Genomic DNA, 25,623 nt, shown 5'->3' with positions numbered 1-25,623 from the left:
GACAATTAAGAAATAACATATTCAAAAAACAAAAGTCATCAAAATGTGAATCTAACATGGATGAGAGGTAAAACATTAAAGAATACATTAAAGAATGAACATATTCGCAACAAGCTAGGAATAACCCTAGTAGAAGATAAAATAAGGGAGGGGCGACTTAGAACGAAGGCCAAGTAGTGCAATGGTGAGAAGGAGCGAGCTAGTTATTATCAATGGTATTAGAAGATGTAAAGATAGACTTAAAATAGCTTGGAATGAGATTATGAGGAAGGATTTAACAACTATTAAGTTAGTTGAGAAAAATGCCCTTGACCATGTGAATTGACAAAAAATGATTCATATAGCCCACCCCACTTAGTGGGACGTAAGACTTGTGTTGTTATAGAATACTAAAAGAATATTATATGCTGATGGTATTAATTATGATATATAGATTTTCAAAATAATTTTTTCTCTATAAAGCAAGCAAGCCTATGTCAACTGTCAATCAAGGTTTCAGAACTGTCAGAGCAGTGGCAAAAATATAGGACCCATGAATTCTGACAATTACAAAACTCGGATAAAATGAATTGGCGATAAATCAGAATATTCTATCAAAACCAAGTGAACCTCTTTAAAACTGAATTTGGTTGTTCTTGGCTCAATACATGGCATGCAAAAGTGGATGGGTTTGAGTCGCCCACTTTGGTCAGGCAGGTTGGTCTTCCAGGTCCATATGGGTTGGGGCGAATATCTAGTTTAAGATTTTGGGTTTGGAATGGACGCAAGGATTTGAGTCGATCAAGATGAAGATCCGGGCAGGTTTGGGTCGACCAATTTGGTTAGGCAGGTTGGTCTTTCGGGTCATTGGTTTTGTAGTTGCGGGCAGTGTTCTTTTTCCTCCTTTTGTGTGTTGTGTCCTTACCGCCCATCCAAGCTTCATATTCATTCCAAAGTTTTAAGATAAACAAGGTGTTAATTTTAAAAGTGTTAATTTTAAAATGGCATGCTTTAGCAATTTGCATTAATTTGTCAGGTAATAAAAATAAAAATAAAAAGTTAAATTTTTTGGTTTGCTGGAAATTGGAAGATATAATTCAGAAATTCAGACTAATTTGAATTCAAATTAAATTTCAAAAATAGACTGCGTTCCTCACTTCAAAACCCGGGAGACAACAATGAACTTCCAAATTGACTAAATCACTCATTATTCAGTTCATTACAGATTAAAACCAATCGATGCACATTCTGATCAATCATTACAAGTTAAAAACTAATTGATACGCATTCACAGATAGTATGACAGCACAAGCAGGATACCTTAAACAAGCAATGATCAATCCCGAGTTGAATCTCCTTGAAGGCCTCGCGAGCACGCCTCCTGGCGAGCACGTCGTCCATGTTTGAGTCGACAACTCTTTGCAATTCTTCACTAATGCCCTCGATTTTCGCTCCTGGTGCCATGATTTCTGCCTCCTCCCTCGAACACTAAATCCAGTGTCTTTTTCAGTTTTCATTCGCTGATTCGAAGAGTCATCTGAACTTCTCGGATTAGAGCAACTTCGTTTGGGAATCGAGGGAAGAAAGGATTCTTTGCTTCGTCTCAACGACAGTGGCGGGCCCTCTTTTTTTGGCGATTGGTCTCCATCAGTGCATCCGAGTGGAGCTCAGGCCTGAGGGCAAATGTGTGAACAGTCCCACCAACAAAGATACATGCCTTATCATTTCATGCGACGGGACAAATGTGTCAATCAGTCATTTATTTATATTTAAAAATGTGTTGATTAAAATACAGAAAATAAATAAAAAATAAATAAAGATAAGACATAAATTTTACGTGGAGTAGGAATGAATAGGATCAAAACTTTACTATGAGAATTATAATAGGATATGAAATTGACATTATATAAGATATCCCTATCTTCTCTTTATCTTTTTTTCACTTTATCTTTCATCTTCTCTTATCTTCACTATATGTCTACTTGCATTGAAGCATCAAATATGTCTCAAATGAGAAGGAGAGGGTATCCTTTTATAAGACAATATGGATAACTATGCATTTATTAGGGGGAAAATCAAAGGGGTGGAAGAAGATGGGGTGACATATACTTTATAAGTACAAACATATGGGGTAGGTTCACATGGGACATGAATTGGTGTAGATATATAGGGTAGATTTATAGTTGACATGGGGCACATCCACCTATATTTCATAACACTCCCCGTTAGATGTCATCTATATATTAACTCATTCTATTAAGATCTTTAAGGCATCTCATTCAGATAAGATGAATCAATTTCTTAAATGTTGTACTAGGCAAAGTTTTGGTGAACAAATCTACAAGATTATTACTTGATCTGATATGCTAAACATCTATATCACCATTATTTTAAAGTTCATGCGTATAGAAGAATTTTAGAGAGATATGTTTTATTCTGTCACCCTTTATATATCCTCCTCTTAGTTGAACTATACATGCAACGTTGTCTTCATATAAAATTGTTGGAATATTTTTGATTGATTGAAAACCACAATTTGCTTGGATATGAGAAATCATCGATCTAAGTCACACACATTCTTCAAAATGATTAAAGGATGTTGCTATAATCGTCTACTTTACTGATCTCTAGAATATAACAGTTTTTTCGTAAAGAAATACATATCCAGTTTGAGATTTAGCATTGTAAGGATCAAATAAATATTCAGTATCTGCATATCCTACTAATTGAGATTTGAAATCAAATGAGTAGAATAGACACAAATCAGATGTACCTCTCAAATAGCGTAGAATGTGCTTAATTCCATTTCAGTGCCACTAAGTAGGAGTAGAGTTGTATCTTACTAGAAGATTTATAGCAAATGTAATGTCAGGTCTTGTACAATTGGTTAGATACATTAGAGAGCCGATAGCACTTAAATATGGTACTTCAAGACCAAGTAATTCGTTCCCCTCATCATGAGGTCAAAATGGATCCTTCTTAACATCAAGTGATCACACCATCATTGGAGATCCCAAAGGATGAACTTTGTCCATATAGAATTGTCTTAATACCTTCTCAGTATATTTAGATTGATGAACAAAAATTCTGTCATTTACATGTTCAATCTATGTAGGCCAAATATTTTGTCTTTCCTTAATCTTTCATTGCAAATTCAGTCATTAAATAATTAGCAACTTTAGTGAACTCTTCAAGAGTCTCAACTAAATTCAAATCATCAACATAAACAACAATTATATCAAATCCGAATTCTGATCTTTTAATAAAACTGCATGGATAAGTTGGATCATTTATAAAACCTGTTTTCACAAGGTACTCAATTGATTGTATCACATGCGTCCAAATTGCTTTAGTCTATATAAAGAACGTTGGAGTTTAATTGAATATAAATTTATGGGTTTTACTTCAGGCAATTTAAATCCTTCAGGTATTTTCATATAAATTTCATTATCCAACAATCCATATAGGTATGCTATTACTACGTCCATAAGACACATGCTCAGTCGTTCAACGACTGCTAGCCCAATTAAGAATCTGAATGTGATTCCATTCATTACGAGAGAATATGTTTTCTCATAATCAATTCTGGGTTTCTGGGAGAAACCTTGTGCCACAAACCTTACTTTATACCGAGTAATTTTATTATTTTCATTTCACTTGCGCACAAATACCCATTTGTATCCAAAGAGTTGGACATCTTTTGGTGTCTAAACTACAAGTCCAAAAACTTATCTTTTTGATAGTTAGTTTAATTCTGATGTGATAGCCTCTTTCCATTTTGGCCAATCACTTTTATATCAACATTCATTAACAGATTTAGGTTCAGGATCCTCATTACTTCTAGTAATGTCAGTAGTTACTGTATATGCAAATGTATTGTTGACAAACACTTTATTTATATCCCACATTTCTCTTGCGTAATGAATTGAGATCTCAATATTATTTCCAGGTAGCTGTGCCTTTTTAAAGGATGTCTCTTCAAAAGTTTTCTCTTCAAGAGATTCCTCTTCAGGAGGTCCCTCTTCAAAAGGTTTTATAATACGGATTTCATTTTCAGAAGAAATGGGTTTGTGAATGTCGAATGGATTATCCACCTCTGTAACCTCTTCTATAGTATTTACATATTTCAATCATCTCATTCTAGGAGTTTTAGCTTTTGCACCAACATGCCTTCCACGTTTAACTTGTGGTTTACATTCATTAGCCAACTGTTGTCCTTCAGGGACATCAATACGTGTTGAAATATTTGCAGCAGGTGTAACGCCTTGGACTTGCCACGTGGAACCCAGCGTGTCATGAGACCAAACATGCATCTCTGATACCATTTATGTAGCAGAATTAATTTAATAACCTCAAACAAAATACGAGAGTGCTATATATATATATATATATATATATATATTCAAACCCATAAAACGTACAACCAAATCCTCCATTTTTACATATCTAGCACAAAATATTAAACATAGTTTATACACATATCCGTTCTTTTATTTACTCACAAAACTACCCTACCCTGGAGCTTTCTAAACTCGATCACTTGGAAGACCTGAAAAGATTAAATATTCGCCAGGGTGAGACACCTCTCAGTAAGGAAGAAATAAATTACAACATCGTGTGACTGAAGTGTTTAATATATAATTACAAAATATACATACAGTTGTATTTCACTATTAATAGCAGTTAAGAAAATATATTCTTAATCACATCATTGTTGACTTCTCTGTCGCCTAATCACATCCACATATACATAATTATTTTTACGGACAATTCCCAAGAATAGGGAAGTCTACCCACCCATACAAGTAGATTCCCTCTACTTTAGCACTAACACCAAGCCACTCACCTTTCTCAGTAAGCCCTCGGGTCATGTATCTAGGTAAATTCTCCGAGAATAAGGAAGGTCACTCGCCCATACAAGTAGCTTCCCTCTGTTTTGGTACCCACAAAAATTACCAGAGCACTCACCTTCCTCAGCAAGCTCTCGGGCGGAGTATTCTACTTTATCATAAACACTTAAATAATTTAAAGTTACACATATCCAATGCCGTCATTTCATAGAGTTCCACACATATACGCATACCACAATCAATCCACACGGGATACTTTGTATAGTTTTCATTCACACCCACACAGGGTTCATATCCACACAGAATGCAATGTCCACACAGGACTCTAATCTATATAAAATACATGTCCACACTAGACTGGTCCACACAGGACTATCATGCATATAACATACACCACCCTGTTCATGGAAAATAGGTAAAACAAACTCCTCATACCACTACCAATCTTCAAAGCTTAACAAATTTCTCTTGGATCTGCTAGAATATAAAGCTTCATCAATTTGTAATAAAGTATCTTTGGGTAACTTTATATTAACTCTTCTGGAGCCTTTAATCAAATTTGCAGAACTAGATATTGTATTAACATTTGTTGAATATATATTCAAGTAATGGAAATATTTCCTATCTCGAAGAATTGTGTGTGTTGTAGCACTGTTAGCTAAACAAACTTTTTTCCAAAGACATCTTAGAATTGATCAAAACTTTAAGACAATCCACACTACAACAAATAATTTTAAATCTCATTACTATAATTGATAATTGTAGCAATTTATCAAAATACAATATTACTTACTATATATCTTAAAATATTACATCATTATTTTCATTTGGATTTACAAGGAAATCAGCAACGTCAGGATAAACAGAATTGGATCTATTGGAACAACATTATTAGCAAAATTTGTTTCAACCTCTTTAGTCTTTTCCTTTTCTTTTATAGATGCTTGGTATAGATCTACCAAGTGTCTGGGCGTATGATAGGTACGCAACCAATGACCTTTTCCTCCGCATCTGTAACATTCAATTTCATGCTATTTGGGTCGCTGATTTTGATCATTTACCCGCTTATGGGGGTCATCCCTCTTATAGGGGTTATCTCTCTTCTAGGGGATTGTAGCCTCACGTTGATGCCAGTGATTATTTCGACTACAGCCACCACCATGTCCACAACCATGCCTGCTGCCTCGTCCTCAACCACGAGGTATATTCATATTCACTTCAATGGATGGGGTTGAACCAGTTAGACGAGTTCAGTGATTTTTCATCAAAAGCTCATTATTTTGCTTAGTAACAAGAAGACATGATATAAGTTTAGAAAATTTAGTAAATTTCCTCTCCCTATATTACTACTGCAGGAGCACATTAGTGGGATGGAAAGTAGAAAAAAGTTTTTTCTAGCATGTATTCATCAGTAATATTTCATCACATAATTTTAGTTTCGAGCTAATCTTATGTAGGGTTGAGTTATATTCACCGACTGTTTTAAAATTTTGTAACCTCAGGTGTAACCATTCATATTGAGCTTCTGGTAAAATCACAGTTTTTTAGTGGTAAAATCTATCATTTAAATTTTTCCATAGGATAAGTGTGTCTTAAACAGTTAGGTATTTAGTCTTTTATTCTTCATCTAAATGATGACGGAAGAAGATCATAACTTTTGCGCGATCCTACAGGGATGTAGTATTTCCATCTAAAATAGTATCTCCCAAGTTCATTACATTTACATGAAAATCAACATCAAGAGTCCATGATAAATAATTGTTGCATTTGATATCAAGGGGAAAAAATTCAACTTTGCTTAGGTTCGACATCTAAATAAATTAACAATAATAAAACAATTTAGAAAACAAAATGTAAAAACTAAAATAAAATTGAGATAATAATATAATAGTATTTCCACCCTTCTGGGGTACTTAAATATGTTTCTTCAGGAACACTATTTTATTTTTCTCAATTTATACTCTTCAGGAGTATAATTCTAATTTACAATATTAAATTGAGTAATAATTTAACACTTCTTCTAGAGATTAAATATACTATTTCATATGGAGAATAAATGTTTCATCTCTTCAGGAAGTCAAATTTAACATCTCTTCGTGAGGTTAAAAATATAGATGGGAAATTTAAATATTTTGCCTCTTTAGGATAACTATCTCTTCAGGAGATTTAAATATGTAAATGAGAAATTTAAATATATTGTCTCTTCAGGAGGACTATCTCTTCAGGAGATATATATATATGCGGAAGATTTAAATATATAGCCTTGTAGTGATTCAAAAAAAAATTCAAATTCAAATTTTAATTTTTTTTTAAAAAAATTAAATTAATTAAATAATTATTATTAAATAAATAATATAATATTATAAGAATATATAGGATATGTATAAGGAAAGCAATCATGGATTGCAGAAAGCAGAGGCAGCGCAGCTCCTTCGTCTTCCTCGTCTCCTCTCTCCCACTCTTCTCAATCTCTTCTCTAATATTCGGCCGATCGGAAATCTGAAGATACTGTTAGGTTCCTATCTTTGCCACCGACAATCCTACTCAAGCGGATTTGTCGTGGGACGACATGGGCATATCTCCTGGGGTAAGGTCAATTCTTACTCTTACCTCAATTTTTCTTAAATCTTAAGCCCAATTAACGAATGGAAACTGTCAGGACATTCGTGGGGAGATTTTCTACAATCTAACCAGAGCGGGTTTTCAAGTTGGAACTCCGGGGCACTAACCCTAAATCGGGGTAAGTTTAATAATTTAGGCTTTTATAGGCTATTTAGGGTATTTAGAACCTAGGGAAATTTTAGTGAAAGTTACTTTGGGAATTGTGATGAATAATGTGGTAAAGTTTGAATTTCAGGGGTTTTGAACGTCATGGGGCGTAAGTCGGGGTTTTATCGGAATTTTCAGGAATTAGGTAAGAGGATTAAGTTAAGTCAGTAATTTATGGAATTTGAGTCAATTTATTTGTTATGTTTACATATATAACTTGATTTGAGAATTCGAAAGTTATTTTCGAAAACCCCGTTCGGATTAATTCATTTTATAAAATTAGGATATATGATATGTAATTTTGTATAAAATGAATGGTGGAAAATTGAATATATATATATATATATATATATATATAAGCGTGTTTAAATGTGAAACTGTGTGGCAGATGATTTGAATGAGTGGGAAATTATAAAATACTAAACTATTTGAGAAATACTAGAAATGCTTGTGAAAATACATGAACTGTTTATGAAATGCAGAAGTTTGAAATAACCTCCAGTGGCTAGATATTGTTTGATTGGCTAAGGGCCAGAATTATTATTTGATGGCCGAGGGTCGAGTTTTAATTGACGGCTATATGCCGGGTTATATTTTGTGGCTAGGGGCCAGGTTTTTGGAATAGCATGAAATATATGTAAATTGATGTTAATGGTGATTTCTATTATCTAAATTGCATTATATGCTTTAGGAACCCTGAGGACCAATGTATTGTGAGAACGATACCGTTGCTAGGGAGGGATTTGTTATGTGGCCGTGTGCGCCCACACCTGTACTAAGAGGTGTAGGGTGGCCTTGTTCGATTTGCCTACTTGAGGTGAATGTACCCCCTGGGTAAGGGCAATCGGACCAGCATCTGGAGCTGCATATACCTACAGAGTATGTTAGCAGAGAGTACAGATGACAATTGACTAAGTGATCCCCCAAGACAATAGTCTAGCCTTCGAGCCACACAGCCCGTGCCATGGGGGAAGTAAATGACGTGTTTGTTATAGAGAGTGTCTATATGCATATTTGCTAATTTATGAAAATACGAATAATTAATAAGATAATTTCAAGGGCTTGCTAAGAAAGGTGAGTGTCGTAGTAACAGTAATGGTATTTGAGCAAAGGGAAGCTACTTGTATGGGCGAGTAATCTTTCATATCCTCGGTTAATTGTGTGTGTAAGTGTGAAATAAGAATGTTTTCATAAATGTGTTTATTTACTTAGTGAACTGGTTATTTTTTGTACACTAAATGCATGTTGGCCACACACTAACATTAACTTAGTCTTTCCCTTACTGAGTTGTGCCCTACCCCTACTTTACAAACTATCTTTTCAGGAAATCCTAGGGATCAGGTCTAGCAGGCTAGAGGAATTAGACCAGTGGTTTAAATTTATGTTGGTGGTGTGTATGGACAGAGATTTTATTTTGTATAGTTTTATGAGATGTAATTATGTGAAAATAGAGATATTTGTGTATAAAGATAGTCAGAACTCTGGTAATGTAATTTGAGGATTTTATATTTTATTTTCGATGCGTATATGTGTTTTATATATGATGGATAAGGTATAAGGCACACACTAAAGTAGCACCTCGGGCCCACGTGACGGGTCGGGGTCGTTATAGGTGGTATTAGAGCCTAGGTTTGCTAGGTTCTGTAGACTTTGAAGATTGATAATTACTAGAGTATAGGTTAAGATAAGATAAGGATAGGAGTGGGTAGGTTAAGATGGGTTTTGGTTTGAAAGCTTGGAGGCAGAATTCTTTTGACAGACTTCTATGATTTTCTGAATCAGACGCAAGTTTCAGAAAACTATGGTAAATCCATCAATGGCTTCGTTTTCTAGGTTGAGAGACTGAAACTCAGGAAATTTAGGTTGGAATGTTAGGATGAGTGGGTATGTGTGTTAAATTAATGTTAGGATGAAGATTTTTACCTCAATGGTTTTGTGATAGAATTGGAATATGAATTATTAAATTAGAACTTGTATATTATATAAATTTCATTATTCCATATTTGCATTAATTATGTTAAATGTGAAATTTCTAATTCGAGTTATATCCTATTTACAAGATGGATTCCAGGGGAAAAAATATTGTGATTGGAGGGGATACCTCTAGTGAAGATGATGCTGATGCTTCAGTAGTGTTGTGAAATATAGCGCGGTAGGCTAGAAAGGAGAACAGGAGGGACTCTAGAGAGCAAGATCAGCCACCAGTTGAGCGAGGCTGCACATTTAAGATGTTCACTCAGATGAATCCGTTAGCATTTACAGGAGGACCGAACCCGAAGGCAGCTGAAGATTGGGTTCAGGAAATAAAGGAGTTACTGGGGGTGTTGATAGCTTTGGTGTATTCCCAAAAGGGGGGTGGGTGAATTGGAATTTTAAAAATTACTTCCTAGGTAAAACTAGATAGTCATATAGCGCAACCTAGGGTCTTTCTAATTATACACCAATTGTGTAGAAAATGATATAACGTGCGTAAATTAAATCATGCGCATCATTCACAATATATCATACACGTGCAAAAATATAAATTGAGAAAATATAAACAGTGCACACACGATATGTTATCAGGGTTCGGCCAACTGTGCCTACGTCCCCGCCTCTAGCTCGCAAGCCCGAGGATTCTACTAAAGCTCACTTAACGAGTGGAGCGACACCAGTTACAACCAAGTCAATTAACGGGACTGACCTCAACCAACACGCCTTACCAAGATGGTACACCTAACTTTCCTAACCGGGTGTAAGCCAGTTCAGGACTATTCAACAGGGCTAGTTTCCCTTTGCAAGCCCGTGCTTGGAATACAATCAATGTATATAAAATTTGCGTACACAGAAATATGTTTCTCATAAAAAGCATATATGTACTACAATTGTAACGACCCGGATTTTTAAATGAAATTTAAATAACAAAGAAAGGGAATGGGAAAAAGAAACAGAAGGAAGCTGCCAAGCTTCGTCGACAAACACAGGGTTTCGTCAACGAAGGCTTTAAGAATTTCATCGACGAACATAGGGCTTCGTCGATGAGAAAATACCGAGAGGGGGTCCTGAGGCAGCTTGAATTTCGTCGATGAATACAGGGTCTCGTCGACAAAATTTGTGAAGGACTTGTCGACGAAGGTCGGGCTCATCGACGAAATCCACTGTTCTATAAATATAGGAAATCCAGATTTTTGAGCTTCTTAAAAAGCTAACACTCTTTCTCTCTCTCCCCTTTGGCTCTCTCTTTCTCCCCCTCATCATTTTTGGGCCAGATATACGTCAGATCGACAATCCGAAGTCACCACGACGCTCCTGGCAGAGTTCTCTCCAAATCTACTAGAGCGGATCATGGGAGGAAGTTAGTTGGAAATCATCCCAAAGTTGAGGTAAGGCTTTTTAAGCCAGATTTGGTCTTGCGCTAGTTATAAGAAATGTTGTGCACATGAAAATACTGAAGTTAAATACTAGGGGTTTTCGTTTCCACGGGTGTTGATTTGGAACGTAGGAAAACATCCCTGAGTTGAGGTAAGGCTCTTAAGCCGAATTTGACTTATTGATAGTTAAAAGAAATGTTATATACGTTGAAATATTGAACTTTAATTCTGAGATTTTTCATTTTCATGGTGTTGAGTTAGGAACCCTATGGGTGCGGGACAATTTTATTAGGGGCTTTCCAGGGATCAGGTAAGGGGATAAACTAAGCTAGTACTGTTTTGGAAAATGCTTATATATATGTAGTTATCATTTGATTTATTGAAAATGTATATGATTATATATATATATATATATATATATATATATATATATGTCTTATATTTGCAAAATACTGTGAAAATGATCTTATGTTGAATATGTGGAAAATCTACTGTGTGGCATGAGTAAAAATGTTGTGAAATCTTGTTTTCTGTGAATGTGGATGATATGGATTTTTATGATGGAAAACCGGCGTAAGGGCCGAGATGTTTATATATATATATATATATATATATATATATATATATGTGGATGTGATTTGCCGGCGTATGGGCCGTGCTATGTGGTTTGCCAGCATACTGTGCTATGTGGTTTGCCAGCATACGGGCTGTGCTATGTGGTTTGCTGGTGTACGGGTCGTGCTATGTGGTTTGCCAGCGTATGGGCTGTTCTATGTGATTTGCCGGCGTACAAGCCTTGCAATGTTAAAATGTGTAATATCGGTGTACGGGCCTATGATTTTCATGATACACGTATATATGTGAAATGATATGATTGATGTGAAAATGAATGATATGAGATATCTATGTATCACAATTTTAGTATATGTATATGATATCAGAACCTGGTTGGCTTGGTTTAGGCTTGCACTTGCACGATACCATTGCTATGCATCCATGGTCCTCGTGATCATGATATTTGTGTTAACGCTGCTGCACGGAGTGGTGTGAGATTGGATGGTCGATGTGGTTATGTTCGAGAAGTGTGCTGTTATCGCCCCTAGTGTACGGACCCGTCTAGGTAGACCCATCAAACCTACAGACTAGACTATCGACTTGGCAGTGGTTGGCCAACCATTGTCAGGTCCCGCCTTCGGGCCACACAACCTAGTTATGTGGGGGTAATACATGACAACAGCCAGCTAACCTACCAAGATGGTTTTATGATATTATTATTATGATATGAGATGAGAAACATTTATGAAAATGCAGTATGTTCTGCCATGTTTTGTTGTACTTATGTTTTCCCGGATTTTGATAAATAGTACTAGATATGATATGTATGGTATATGTAGAACACGGTATACTCATGTTGCCACACACTAGTACTAGTTTATTTCCCTTACTAAGAGGTGTCTCATCCCTAAATTTCATTAACTTTTCAGGAGCCCCGGATAGGAGAGCGGGAAAAGCCCCGCAGAATTAGCGTTGTTTATCTGCCCTCTGCGAAGGGTAAGTTTTTGGTAGGTACAGTTAGGTTTTTTGTGGAAATTGTCCCTAGATTCCATTTTTTTGGATGTATATACTAAGAGTTAGTGGTTGTAGTACTCTGGTATGTGTTATGCACATTATGAGGAAAAGTATATGATTTTATACTTTCTGCTGCGTAGGCTTCTGCTGTAAGTTCAAGTGTATCCCTGGGTACCCACGGGTCCAGGTGGATTGTGACCTGCTGTGTTGGGAAATGAGATGTGTGTGTGGTAATGATTTTATTATAAAAAAATATATATGTGGAAAATGAGCGGGTCATGACAGCTTGGTATCAGAGCCTAGGTTGTTAGGTTCTGTAGACTTTAGAGTGCAGTAGAAACAATACTAGAGTTTAGGAAAAGATTTGAGGATTTGTTCTACAGTCTAGATGCAGGACTTTCGTAGTAGTTTCTGTGTTTTTCCTAGGGTGACGATTTCAGGAAAACTCTAGTAAGCTATTATCGGGTTGTGTTCCTAGAATGTAGGACTGAGGATTAGAAATGAGTTAGGAATGTTTAGATAATGGTGAGGATAGGTGGATAAACTATAAGGATAGAAGTTCTAAGTCATGTTTGTTGTTTCAGGATGGATCCAAAAGGAGGAAATAGTGCCCATGCGAGTGGCAGTGATGGTGCAGGACCATTAGGTGCAGCTGGGATCGACTCTGACACAGTATTACGTAGCGTGGCTCAGCTGGTTATGGCTGAGATCGCTAGGAGTTCGAGGGGGCAGAGTGGTCCATCTGCAGGCCCTGGATGCACCACAGAGAAGTTTACGAAGATGAATCCCCCAGCGTTCTTAGGCGGAGTTGATCCAGTAGCCGCCGAGAACTGGATGTAGGAGATTGAGAAGATCTTGGCTATACTATAATGTACTAAGGAACAGAGGGTCCTTTTGCCACCTATAGACTGACAGGAGAAGCTGAGAGGTGGTGAACTGCGGTGAGACTATTGGAGCAGCAGAGGGTGACTCCGATAGCTATGACATGGGACCGATTTAAAGAGCTGTTTTTTGATAGATATTTTCTAGCTACGGTCGAGGAGGCTAAGGTAGAAGAGTTCCTAAGTCTGAAGCAGGGACAGTTATCCATCCAGCAGTATGCAGCACGTTTTATCGAGCTCTCTCGTTTCGCCCCGTACATTGTTCCTGATGAGGTGAAGAAGGCGAGGCAGTTTGAGAGAGGCTTGAGGCGGAGTATATTTAGGCAGGTGGTGGTGCTGCGGATCCAGAACTTTGCTGAGTTGGTTGATAGAGCATCTTTAGCAGAGGTTGGTGAGCGTCTTGATGCAGATGAGCAGGGACAGAAGAAGAGATCTACATCTACCGGCTACCAGCAGGGTCATAGACCGGGTCAGTGGAGGAAAGGAAACCATGGCAGAGGACAGAGACAGGAGACAGGAGGGCGCGAGGTGCAGACAAGGCAGGGTCCTCCAGTTTATCAGACTTGTGGTAGGAGGCACTGGGGAGAGTGTCGAGCTGGTGGTATGGTGTGCTACCGCTGTGGTAGATCAGGGCACATGTTGCGAGACTGTCCTACCCCATCAGATATAGTCCCAGTGTGTTATCGCTGTGGTAAGCTGGGGCATACGGTACGAGACTGCCCTACACCACCAGATGCAGTTCCAGCTCATAGACCATATCGGGGAGGTTACCAGGCACCACGTGGGGGCCAGCAGAGGAATACAGCTCCAGCCAGGGTGTTCACTTTGACGCCGAGTGAGGCTGATACGGCAGGTGACGTGGTGACAGGTATGGTGATTATGCTTTCTTTTAAAGTTATTGCATTGTTTAATTCAGGAGCTACACACTTGTTTGTGTCTTCGGGCTGTATTAAATTATGTGGGGCTGAAACACAGTCATTAGATATTGAATTGTTGGTATCTACGTCGACTGGATCAGTAGTGAGATGTAGTAGGGTACTCCGCGATTGCCCAGTAGAGATTCAGGGGAAAATATTGTCTGCTGATTTGATAGTGTTAGACATGCACGGGTTCGATGTTATATTCGGCATGGATTGGCTAGCGGCTAATTTTGCCAACATAGATTGCCGTGCACGAGAGGTGATATTCAGATCTCCGAGGGAAGTAGAATTCAAGTTCGTAGGGTTACGAGTGCAATCCCTACCTCAGCTAGTTTCAACTATTCAGGCCAGGAGACTACTGCTGAGTGGGTGTCAGGGGTTTGTGGCTGTTGTGAAAGAGATGTTAGAAAATGAGTCGAAACTTGCTAGCATGCCTGTAGTAAAGGAGTTTACAGATGTTTTTCCAAACGAGTTACCAAGCTTGCCACCTGATCGTGAGGTAGATTTCTCTATTGATCTACCTTTCGATACGACACCGATTTCTAAAGTACCGTACCGGATGGCGCCAGTGGAGTTAGCAGAGTTGAAGAATCAGTTGCAAGATCTGCTTGATAAGGGCTTCATACGGCCTAGTGTATCTCCGTGGGGAGCTTCAATTTTATTTGTGAAGAAGAAAGATGGGACTATGAGGATGTGTATAGACTATAAAGAGATTAATAAAGTCACCATCAAGAACAAATATCCTCTACCCCGTATTAATGATTTGTTTGACCAGCTCTAGGGTACACGGGTGTATTCGAAGATTGACCTCAGATCCGGCTACCATCAGGTGAAGGTGAAAGCAGAAGACATCTCGAAGATTAATTCAGGACCAGGTCCGGGCATTACGAGTTTCTTGTTATGCCATTTGGTTTGACGAATGCTCCTGCGGTATTCATGGACTTGATGAACAAAGTCTTCCACCGATATTTAGACCAATTTGTTGTTGTTTTTATTGATGATGTACTGGTCTATTCTAGGAGTTATGAGGAGCATGAGATGCATTTGAGGCAAGTTTTGCAGACACTTTGGGAGAAGAAGTTATACGCCAAATTCAGTAAATGTGAATTTTGGCTTGAGAAGGTCGTGTTCTTAGGGCATGTTATTTCTGGAAATGGTATTTCTGTGGATCCTAGTAAGATTGAGGTGGTAGTGAATTGGGTTAGACCAAGAAATGTCCAAGAGATCAGGAGTTTCTTGGGGCTAGCTGGCTATTATCACCGATTTGTAGAGGGATTCTCAGCTTTGTCAGGACCTTTGATACGACTGACGAGGAAGAATGTCAGGTTTGAGTGGGACGACAGCTGTGAGCAGAGTTTTCAGGAGCTGAAGCAGAGGTTAGTCACAGCGCCAGTGTTGGTCATCCCATCTGGGGGTGAGGGGTATGTTATTTACAGTGATACGTCCTTGAAAGGACTTGGTTGTGTATTGATGCAGCATGGCAGGGTAGTGGCATATGCATCCAGACAATTGAAAGAATATGAGAAGAACTACCCTACTCACGATCTTGAATTAGCTGCAGTGGTACATGGGTTAAAAATTTGGAGGCATTACCTATAAGGCGAGCAGTGTGAGATCTTCTCCGACCACAAGAGCTTAAAGTATTTCTTCACGCAGAAGGAACTGAATATGAGGAAAAGAAGGTGGTTGGAGCTGATTAAAGATTTTGACTGTACCATCAGCTATCACCCAGGGAAAGCAAACGTGGTAGCTGATGCGTTGAGTAGGAAATCCAGGGAACCGGTGTTAGCAGCTATGGAGATCCAGTATCCGATCATGATGGATCTGGAGAGACTCGGCATAGAGTTGGTGGAGAGTGATCTCCCAGTGTGTATTTCCAACCTTTTGGTACATCCTACCTTGCAGGAAAAAATTAAAGTTGCCTAGAAGGAGGATCCAGAATTAGTAAAGGTGATGGATAGAGTATAGAGTGGTCAGGGGGAGGAGTTCAGTGTTGCAGATGACGGAGCTTTGCTGTTCCGTTCTAGATTATGCGTTCCTGCCGATATTGAGATCAGGAAGACCATTCTAGATGAGGCTCACAGATCCTTGTATACAGTTCATCCTAGTAGCACGAAGATGTACAGGGATCTGCAAGAGTCGTACTGGTGGAGTGGCATGAAGAGAGAGATCGCCGAGTATGTAGCCCAGTGTTTGATGTGCCAGCAGGTAAAGGCTGAGCACCAGAGGCTGATAGGGCAGTTACGGCCGTTATTTATCTCGGAGTGGAAGTGGGATCATATATTCATGGACTTCGTGTCAAGACTGCCGATGGCGTTGCATGGCCAGAATACCATCTAGGTGATTGTGGATCGATTGACGAAGACCGCCCACTTTATTCCTATCAAGATCAGCTACTCCCTCAACCGTTTAGCGGAGATCTACATTCAAGAGATAGTTCGTTCTCATTGAGTGCCAGTATCTATTGTGTCAGATTGAGACCCACGATTTACGTCATGATTTTGGAGGAGCTTGCAGGAGGCTTTGGGGTCTCAATTATCATTTAGCATGGCATTCCATCCGCAGTCAGATTGGCAGACTGAGAGGACGATACAGATACTTTAGGACATGCTCCATGCGTGTGTATTGGACTTTGGGGGTAGCTAGACTCAGTTCATGCCACTGGTAGAGTTTGCGTATAATAACAGTTATCAGTCTAACATTGGCATGACACCATTTGAGACTCTATATGGTAGGAGATGTCGATCTCCTTTGTTTTGGGATGAAGTGGGTGAGCAGCAGGTTGTGGGGCCAGAGCTTGTGTAGCAGGCATGTGATAAGGTCCGGCTTATCAGGGACAGGATCAGTGCAGCTTAGAGCTGACAGAAGAGTTATGCCGACCATCGCCGCAGGAATTTAGAGTTTGATGTGGGCAATCATGTGTTTCTGAAGATAGCTCCGATGAAAGGGGTTATGCGATTTGGGAAGAAGGGTAAACTTAGTCCTAGGTTTATCGGTCTGTTTGAGATCCTAGATAAAGTAGGACCGGTAGCCTACAGACTAGCTTTGCCACCTATGTTATCCAGGATCCACGACGTATTCCATGTTACGATATTGAGGAAGTACGTTCCAGACCCTTCTCATATCATTAGTTATGATGAGTTCGAGTTTAGTGATTCACTAGGGTATGAGGAAGTACCAGTTCAGATTCTGGATAGGAAAGTGCAGGAGCTATGTAATAGAACAATTCCTCAGGTGAAGCTTTTATGGAGGAATCATGCAGTAAAAGAAGTTTCTTGGGAGTCTGAGGAGCAGATGAGGCAGAAGTATCCGTATCTATTTTCAGAAGTTTGATTCGGTAAGTGTAAGTAGTGAAGTAGTATTTTCTTTTGTAGGTACATGTAATGGTTAATTAGTGTGGTATTTTAGTTCTAGAGGAAGTTTTCTTTTGTGCATGTAATCTTCTAGGACTTGGAATGTAACCACGGTATTCCTCCGCCATAAGTGAGGGTAGGTAATAAAATAAGTAGACCATTTTGCCTAAGGATGATGAGTTATGTGAATGGTAAATTTCGAAGATGAAATTTTTATAAGGAGGGGAGGGTAACGACCCGGATTTTTAAATGAAATGTAAATAACAAAGAAAGGGGAATGGGAAAAAGAAACAGAAGGAAGCTGCCAAGCTTCATCAATGAACACAGGGTTTCGTCAGCGAAGGCTTTAAGAATTTCGTCGACGAACACAAGGCTTCATCAACGAGAAAATACCGAGAGTGGGTTCTGAGGTAGCTTGAATTTCATCGACGAATACAGGGTCTCATCGACGAAATTTGTGAAGGACTCGTCGCCGAAGGTCGGGCTCGTCGACGAAATCCGTTGTTCTATAAATATGGGAAATCCGGATTTTTGAGCTTCTTAAAGAAGCTAACACTCTTTCTCTCTCTCTCTCTCTCTCTCTCTCTCTCTCTCTCTCTCTCTCTCTCTCTCTCACACACACACACTCTCTTATCATTTTTGGGCTAGATATACGTTGAATCGACAATCTGAAGTCACCACGATGCTCCTGGCGGAGTTCTCTCCAAATCTGCTGGAGCAGATCATGGGAGGAAGCTAGTTGAAAATCATCCCAAAGTTGAGGTAAGGCTTTTTAAGCCATATTTGGTCTTGCGCTAGTTATAAGAAATGTTGTGCGCATGAAAATACTAAATTTTAATATTGGGGGTTTTTCGTTTCCAGGGGTGTTGATTGGGAACATAGGAAAACATCCCTGAGTTGAGGTAAGGCTCTTAAGCCGAATTTGACTTAATGATAGTTAAAAGAAATGTTATATATGTTGAAATACTAAACTTTAATTTTGAGATTTTTCATTTTCAGGGTGTTGAGTTAGGAACCCTGCGGGTGTGGGGCAGTTTTATTAGAGGCTTTCCAGGGATCAGGTAAGGGGATAAACTAAACTAGTACTGTTTTAGAAAATACTTATATATATATATATATATATGTCTTATATTTGCAAAATACTGTGAAAATGATCGTATGTTGAATATGTGGAAAATCTACTGTGTGGCATGAGTAAAAATGTTGTGAAATGCTGTTTTTTGGGAATGTGGATAATATGGATTTTTATGATGGAAAACCGTCGTACGGGCCGAGATGTTTATATATATGTGGATGTGATTTACTGGCGTATCGGCCGTGCTATGTGATTTGCCGGCGTACGGATCGTGCTATGTGGTTTGCCAGCGTACGGGCTGTACTATGTGGTTTGCTGACGTACGGGCTGTGCTATGTGGTTTGCCAGTGTACGGGCTGTGCTATGTAATTTGCCGGCGTACAGGCCGTGCAATGTTAAAATGTGTAATACCGGCGTACGGGCCGATGATTTTCATGATACACGTATATATGTGAAATGATATGATTGATGTGAAAATGAATGATATGATATATCTATGTATCACAATTTTAGTATATGTATATGATATCAGAACCTTGTTGGCTTGGTTTAGGCTAGCACTTGCACGGTAAAAGCCCAGCAGAATTAGTGTTGTTTATCTGCCGTCTGCGAAGGGTAAGTTTTTGGTAGGGACAGTTAGGTTTTTTGAGAGAATTGTCCCTAGATTCCATTTTTTTAGATGTATATACTGAGAGCTAGTGGTTGTAGTACTCTAGTATGTGTTATGCACATTATGATGAAAAGTATATGATTTTATACTTTCTTCTGCGTAGGCTTCTGCTGTATGTTCTGATGTATCCCTGCTACCCACGACTCTAGGTGGATTGTGACCTGCTGTGTTGGGAAATGAGATGTGTGTGTGGTAATGATTTTATTATAAAAAATATATATATGTGGAAAATGAGCGGGTCGTGAGAACAATATGCACAGGTAATAATCAATCCACACCAAACATGTAAGAACTATAAGCTCAGTGGTGTATATGTGTATCTTTGTGTAAGCAACACTCAACAGGATGTGATCACTATAATGTTCAAGAGTGTTCCAAACAAGCTATATCTTTGAAACAAGTTATTATCAAATCTCAATGTTCAATCAGAGTTTCAAAGATGCTTAATCAAATATTCAAAATAACTCAAAATATTTTCCTTCAATGTAATGATCTTAAGAGTAGTTTGAAAAATATTATATTATAGCTTGTAGAAAATGTTTTTGCATAAAAAAATCAAGGCTAAGAGAATTTTGCAACAACTATGCAAAGACCCTAAGCTTGCTAGTCTATCCCAACAAAAGATTTAATCAGTGGGATAAACCTCAGCCAAACTCCCCAAAAATAATATCAATAATCAATCAAGCAAATAAGAGTTTTAGCAATATCTAGCAATTACAAGCACACTCTCTAAGCTCTTACAATACCAAGATTTATTAAAGGAATGAGTATTTGGGGTACTTAAGCAAAGTAGGATTTTTGGAGTAGAGAGAATTCTTGGCTAATGATTTTGCTAATTAATTGCTAATCCTCACAAATGAGCCTATATTTATAGGCCAGGTAAAAATTATAACCGTTTCGGGCCTTCAGGGTATTATTAGAAAAGTTTTAAAATGCTTAAGCATTATTAACCCACATTAACTCAATTTTACCTCGGTTAAAATAATTTTAACCCGACAAGGTTCGGGTGGCTGAACTGAGGTTCCGTTGCTCGAATAGACACATTTTTAAAAAGTCTTTAAAACAGTTCCGTAGCCCTAGTGAAGGTTCAGTAGCCCGAACAAAAGTCAAAAACATTTGTTCGTAGGTTGGGTGCCTGATCTTAGGTTTGGTAGCCCGAACGCATGTGTTTGGTCGCCCGTGGCCTATTTTGAAGTAAATTCCTCGGTTGCCCAAGTTGGTGAGGGGTCCCTTTTAGAGGGTTCGGGCGCCCGTGGAAGATATGCATAAAATGGTAGAGCTTAGGTCAACTGCTGACTTTTCAACAGTTTAGGCGCCCGAGGAGTTTTGAACTCCTAGGGTTCGGTCGCCCAAGCTCTTTTAAACTTCTTTATAATGTTCAATTTAATTCAATTTCAACACTTCTAAATTTTGTATGATATATGTGCATGAGTTTTGGGTCCTAGAGTCATACTAGGGTTTTACTAAGAACACTGAAAAAATCTAGCGTCGGTCGACTAGTCTTTCTATGGTCTATGTAGGTACCTAAAGTCCAACTAAGGTATTTGAGCTTATAGTTCCTATGTGCATGATATGCATTAAATATTATAGACCTTTTTCCTACTTACTATTACAGACCCGAATTGAATGATAATATAAATTACAACATCAACTAATCTTCAAGGTCTTCAAGCTTCAACCTTTCATGTGTCATTAGTGTATCTGCTAATATAAACCTGCACATGAACTAGATAGCCATTAAATACTTGAGTATTTATCATTATTAAAACCGGGATATAACCCATAGGGTCAATAGGTGTTGGAGTGCACTGAGAAGCAAAAGGTGAAGTATGCCACTTACAAACTAGTGGGGGAAGCAAATAGATGGTGGCAATCGACAAAACTGGTGGAGGAGCAGCGCCCAGAGCCGACGACTATCACTTGGAGCCGGTTTAAGGAGGTTTTCTTCAACAGGTATTTTCCCGTTGCTACCTGAATAGCTAAGGTAGAGGAATTCCTACAGCTGACTCAGGGGCCCATGACTGTGCAGCAGTATGCGGCCAAGTTTGTGGAGTTATCCTGTTTCTTTCTACACATGGTTTTGAACAAGCCACTGAATGCCCAGATGTTTAAGAGGGGACTAAGACAGAGCATATGTGCACAGGTGGTGGTGTTGTTGACTCAAAGCTTTTTTGAGTTGGTGGACCGGGCTATGGCAATTGAGGCCAACATTCAGGAGGGGGAGAGAGTGGTCAACCGGAAGAAGAGGCTCTTGCCTCAGGGGTTTCAGACTAGCACTAGCCAAGGCTCAAGGAAGCGGCCTGGTAATTTCTTGAGCTAGCGACGGGAGATGGGGTACCGAGGCCATTAGGGAGGTCCCCAGCGCCCTATATGTTCCAGATGCCATCAGAGGCATTGGGGCAAGTGTAGGGGAGGACCAGTTGTCTGCTACCGATGTGGAGAGGCAGGACATTGGATGCGAGATTGCTGCATGGTGTTGAACTACATGCCGCAGAAGCCGCAGTATTGGGGAGATAACCAGGCACCCCGAGATGGTCACCATCAGGGTACTGCTTAGGCACGAGTATACTCACTTATGTTGGGTGATGCGGAGAACGCCGACGATGTGGTGATAGGTACTATTTTCATACTATCAGATAGTGCCATTGTATTATTTGATTTAGGTGCAACCCACTCATTTGTGTCTCGGGGATTTTTTAAACTATGTGGGTTAGAGGCTCAACTGTTAGAGACTGAGTTAGTAGTGGGCACACCGACAGGGTCAGTGTTAATATGTAGCAAGGTGATCAGGGATTATCCAGTATAGATTTAGGGGAGAGTGCTACCTACTAGCTTGATAGTCCTTGATATGCATGGTTTTAACATTATTCTGGACTTGGACTGGCTAGCATCTAGCTACGCAAGCATTGACTGTCACAGAAAGGAGGTAGCAGGAGTTTGTATTTGTTGGGTCGTGTGTGTATTTGGCACTACAGATCCTTTCTTCTATCCAGGCAAAGAGGTTACTTTTGGGGGGATGCCAGGGTTACCTTGCAATTCTGAAGGAAGCATCAAAGGAGGAGCTCAAGTTGGAAGATATCCCAGTGGTAAGGGAGTTCTCTTATGTTTTTCCAGAGGATTTACTGGGGTTGCCTCCTGATCATGAGGTGGAGTTTGCAATTGATCTGATCCTAGGGATAACACCAATCTCTAAAGCCCCATACAGAATGACTCCAACTGAACTAAAAGAGCTAAATGAGCAACTACGTGAGCTTCTAGATAGGGGGTTTATCGGATTGAATGTATCACCCTAGGGTGCACTGGTGTTGTTTTTGAAGAAGAAGGGCGCTCGATGAGGATATACGTCGACTATCGAGAGATTAATAAAGTAATAGTGAAGAAAAAATATCCATTGCCCCAAATTGACGACCCATTTGATCAACTTCAGGGTACGCAAATTTTCTCTAAAATCGACCTGTGATCTGGATATCATCAGGTAAAGGTTAGATCAGATGATATAGCGAAGACTGATTTTTGAACTCGGTATGACTATTACATATTCTTGGTTATGTCGTTCAGGTTAACGAATGCTCCAACGGTATTCATGGATCTAATGAACAGGGTATTTAATGAGTACTTAGATTAGTTTGTTATTGTGTTCATAGATGATATTCTAGTCTACTCGAGGAGCCCTGAGGAGCATGAAGCTCATCTAAGATTAGTACTTTAGGTGCTTAAGGAAAATAAGTTATTTGCTAAACTTAAGAAATGTGAATTCTGGCTAGAGCAAGTTGCATTTCTGGGTCATGTGGTATCCAAGGAAGGGATTTCAGTGGACCCAAGCAAAGTAAAGGTTGTATTTGACTGGGCAAGGCCGAAGAACGTATAGGAAGTCAGATGTTTCTTAGGTCTTGTCGGATACTACCGTCGATTTTTTGAGGGGTTCTCCAGATTATCAAGGTCTTTGACATGACTCACGAGGAAGAATGCGAAGTTTGACTGGACCGACGAATGCGAGTAGAGCTTCTAGGGGTTGAAGTAGCGTCTAGTTACTGCCCCAGTGTTGACCCTTCCATTAGGTAAGGGTGGATTTGTAATTTATAGTGACGCATCATAGAAGGGACTTGGTTGTGTTCTAATGTAGCATAGGAAAGTCATTGCATATGCGTCCTACTAGTTGAAAGAGTATAAAAAGAACTATCCTACATATGACTTGGAGCTGGCAACATTTGTGTTTGCATTAAAGATCTGGCGACACTATCTTTATGGTGCAAGGTGCAAGATCTTTACTGACCATAAGAGTCTCAAGTACTTCTTTACCTAGAAGGAGTTGAATATGAGGTAGCACAGATGGCTCGAGTTGATAAAGGATTAAGACTGCACCATTAGCTACCCAGGAAGGCGAACGTGGTAGCCGATGCGTTGAGTCGAAAATCTGGGGGTACGTCAGCCTCAGCAATTATGGCTTCGAACCAGATCATGTTGGACCTGGAGAGGTTGGGTGTAGAGTTGGTAGAAGTGAATCATCAGGCGTTCATTTCTAGTCTGATGGTTCAACCGACTTTACGGAAGAGAATCAGAACAGCTCAGCTAAAAGATGTAGAGTTAATGGCGATTGTAAAGAAGATACAAGATGAGTAGCACACAAAATTTAATGTTTTTGAGGATGGAGTTCTCAGATTTCACACTCGATTGTATGTGCCAAACAATGTGGAGATAAAGAGGACGATTCTGGGGGAAGCTCACCACGCTTTCTCTATACTGTTCACCTGGGTAGCACGAAGATGTATAGAGACTTGTGAGAATCATATTTCATAACAAATTTTTATTTTTTTATAGGTGCGACATTATTTATTATTTGTGCATAAATTTTATAGTACATAAATATTGTGAAGAGAAAAAAGGATTGTTTAAATATTACTATTATAAAAAGGGACTCAAAGGAAAGATAAATTATCATATTTATGCTCTCTATAGTTTTATCCATTTCTTCATACTTTTTTAGTCTTAGCTTAAGTATCATATTTATACTCTCTATATTTTTATCCATTTATTCATACTTTATTAGTCTTAGCTTAAGTATCAAAGAAGGCTCCAAAAGCAATTAAAGTCTGCAATATTTTTTTTTTCTTTTTAGTTACAAGTAATCATCGCATATTATGTACATGGGAATTGAGTTTGATTTTTAGTGTCAATAGTTTTGTTGGAGCATGTGACTCATATTGAGTGAAACACATGCATAGGGAAATCATGGTGAGGAAAAAATAAGGAAGCTGGGTTACAGGAAGAAATAGTTGACGGTTTTGTTAACGGGTACATTGACGATTTAGCCTCGAGAAGAAACTGTTGACATTTTGTCTAAAACTGTCGACAATTTCAGTTTTTGTAAGAAACCATTGACGGTTTTGTTTGACGTTGATTTTGAATTTTGAATTGGGAAGATCAATAGGTTGGGGATTCGGAGGTAAAACCTCTCGGGATTTATACAGGGGTATTTGGGGAACTTCCTAATCCATTTTTACGTGTAGGGTTAGCATATATACAATTGGTTGGGTCATTGTTCATTTTCTTTCCTTATTATCTGTGTGTGATTGTGTTTCTGTATTATTCATCGTTGGTTGCTGCATTACATGATCCGAACGGTTTTTCGCTTCACATTAATTTACACGAAAAATTGGTATCAAGGCTATAAGTTACAATTGTTGGGATTTCTAATGCAAAGTTCAACATTGTCAAGTTCGATGGATCGGGAAATTTTAGACTTTGGTAGAGGAGGGTTAAGGAGTTGTTAGTGCAGCAAGGTATGGTGAAGGCATTATACGAAAGGCAGCTAAAAGGCATGGACGACATGAGTTGGAAGGAATTGGAAGCAAAGACTATGGTGACTATAAGGCTTCGTCTGGTTGATGACGTGATGTATCACGTTATGGATGAGGAATTGCCAACGGTAGTTTGACTGAAACTGGAGAGTCGGAATATATCCAAGTCATTAATGAACAAGTTGTATCTTAAGAAAAAACTATATAGGCTTAAGATGTCATAGGGTTTGGATCTGAATCGACACATCAACGTATTCAATTAGATCATCAGTGATCTGATGCGGGTTGATGTGAAGTTTGAAGACGAAGACAAGGCGTTGATGCTATTGAATTCCCTACCTTTGTCTCCTACATAGAAAAATTTGGTTACGAATCTGACATGGGGAAAAGAAACTCTGAAATTGGAGGA

The 25,623-nt window shown here is 38.9% G+C and overlaps 1 protein-coding gene across 1 annotated transcript in view; it reads right to left on the bottom strand.

Annotated features, from left to right (window-relative positions):
- LOC131146088 (caffeoylshikimate esterase-like) overlaps positions 1–1,714 on the bottom strand; it is a 51,974-nt gene extending 50,260 nt beyond the window's left edge. Inside the window, exon 1 of the mRNA XM_058095381.1 lies at positions 1,300–1,714. Coding sequence (XP_057951364.1) covers positions 1,300–1,443 — 144 coding nt within the window. The 5' untranslated portion in view covers positions 1,444–1,714. The remainder of the gene's footprint in view (positions 1–1,299) is intronic.
- Between the last annotated feature and the right edge of the window lie 23,909 nt (positions 1,715–25,623).

Source organism: Malania oleifera, chromosome 13, assembly GCF_029873635.1.
Source record: "Malania oleifera isolate guangnan ecotype guangnan chromosome 13, ASM2987363v1, whole genome shotgun sequence".
NCBI lineage: Eukaryota > Viridiplantae > Streptophyta > Magnoliopsida > Santalales > Ximeniaceae > Malania > Malania oleifera.
This window is presented reverse-complemented; position numbering and strand designations above follow the sequence as displayed.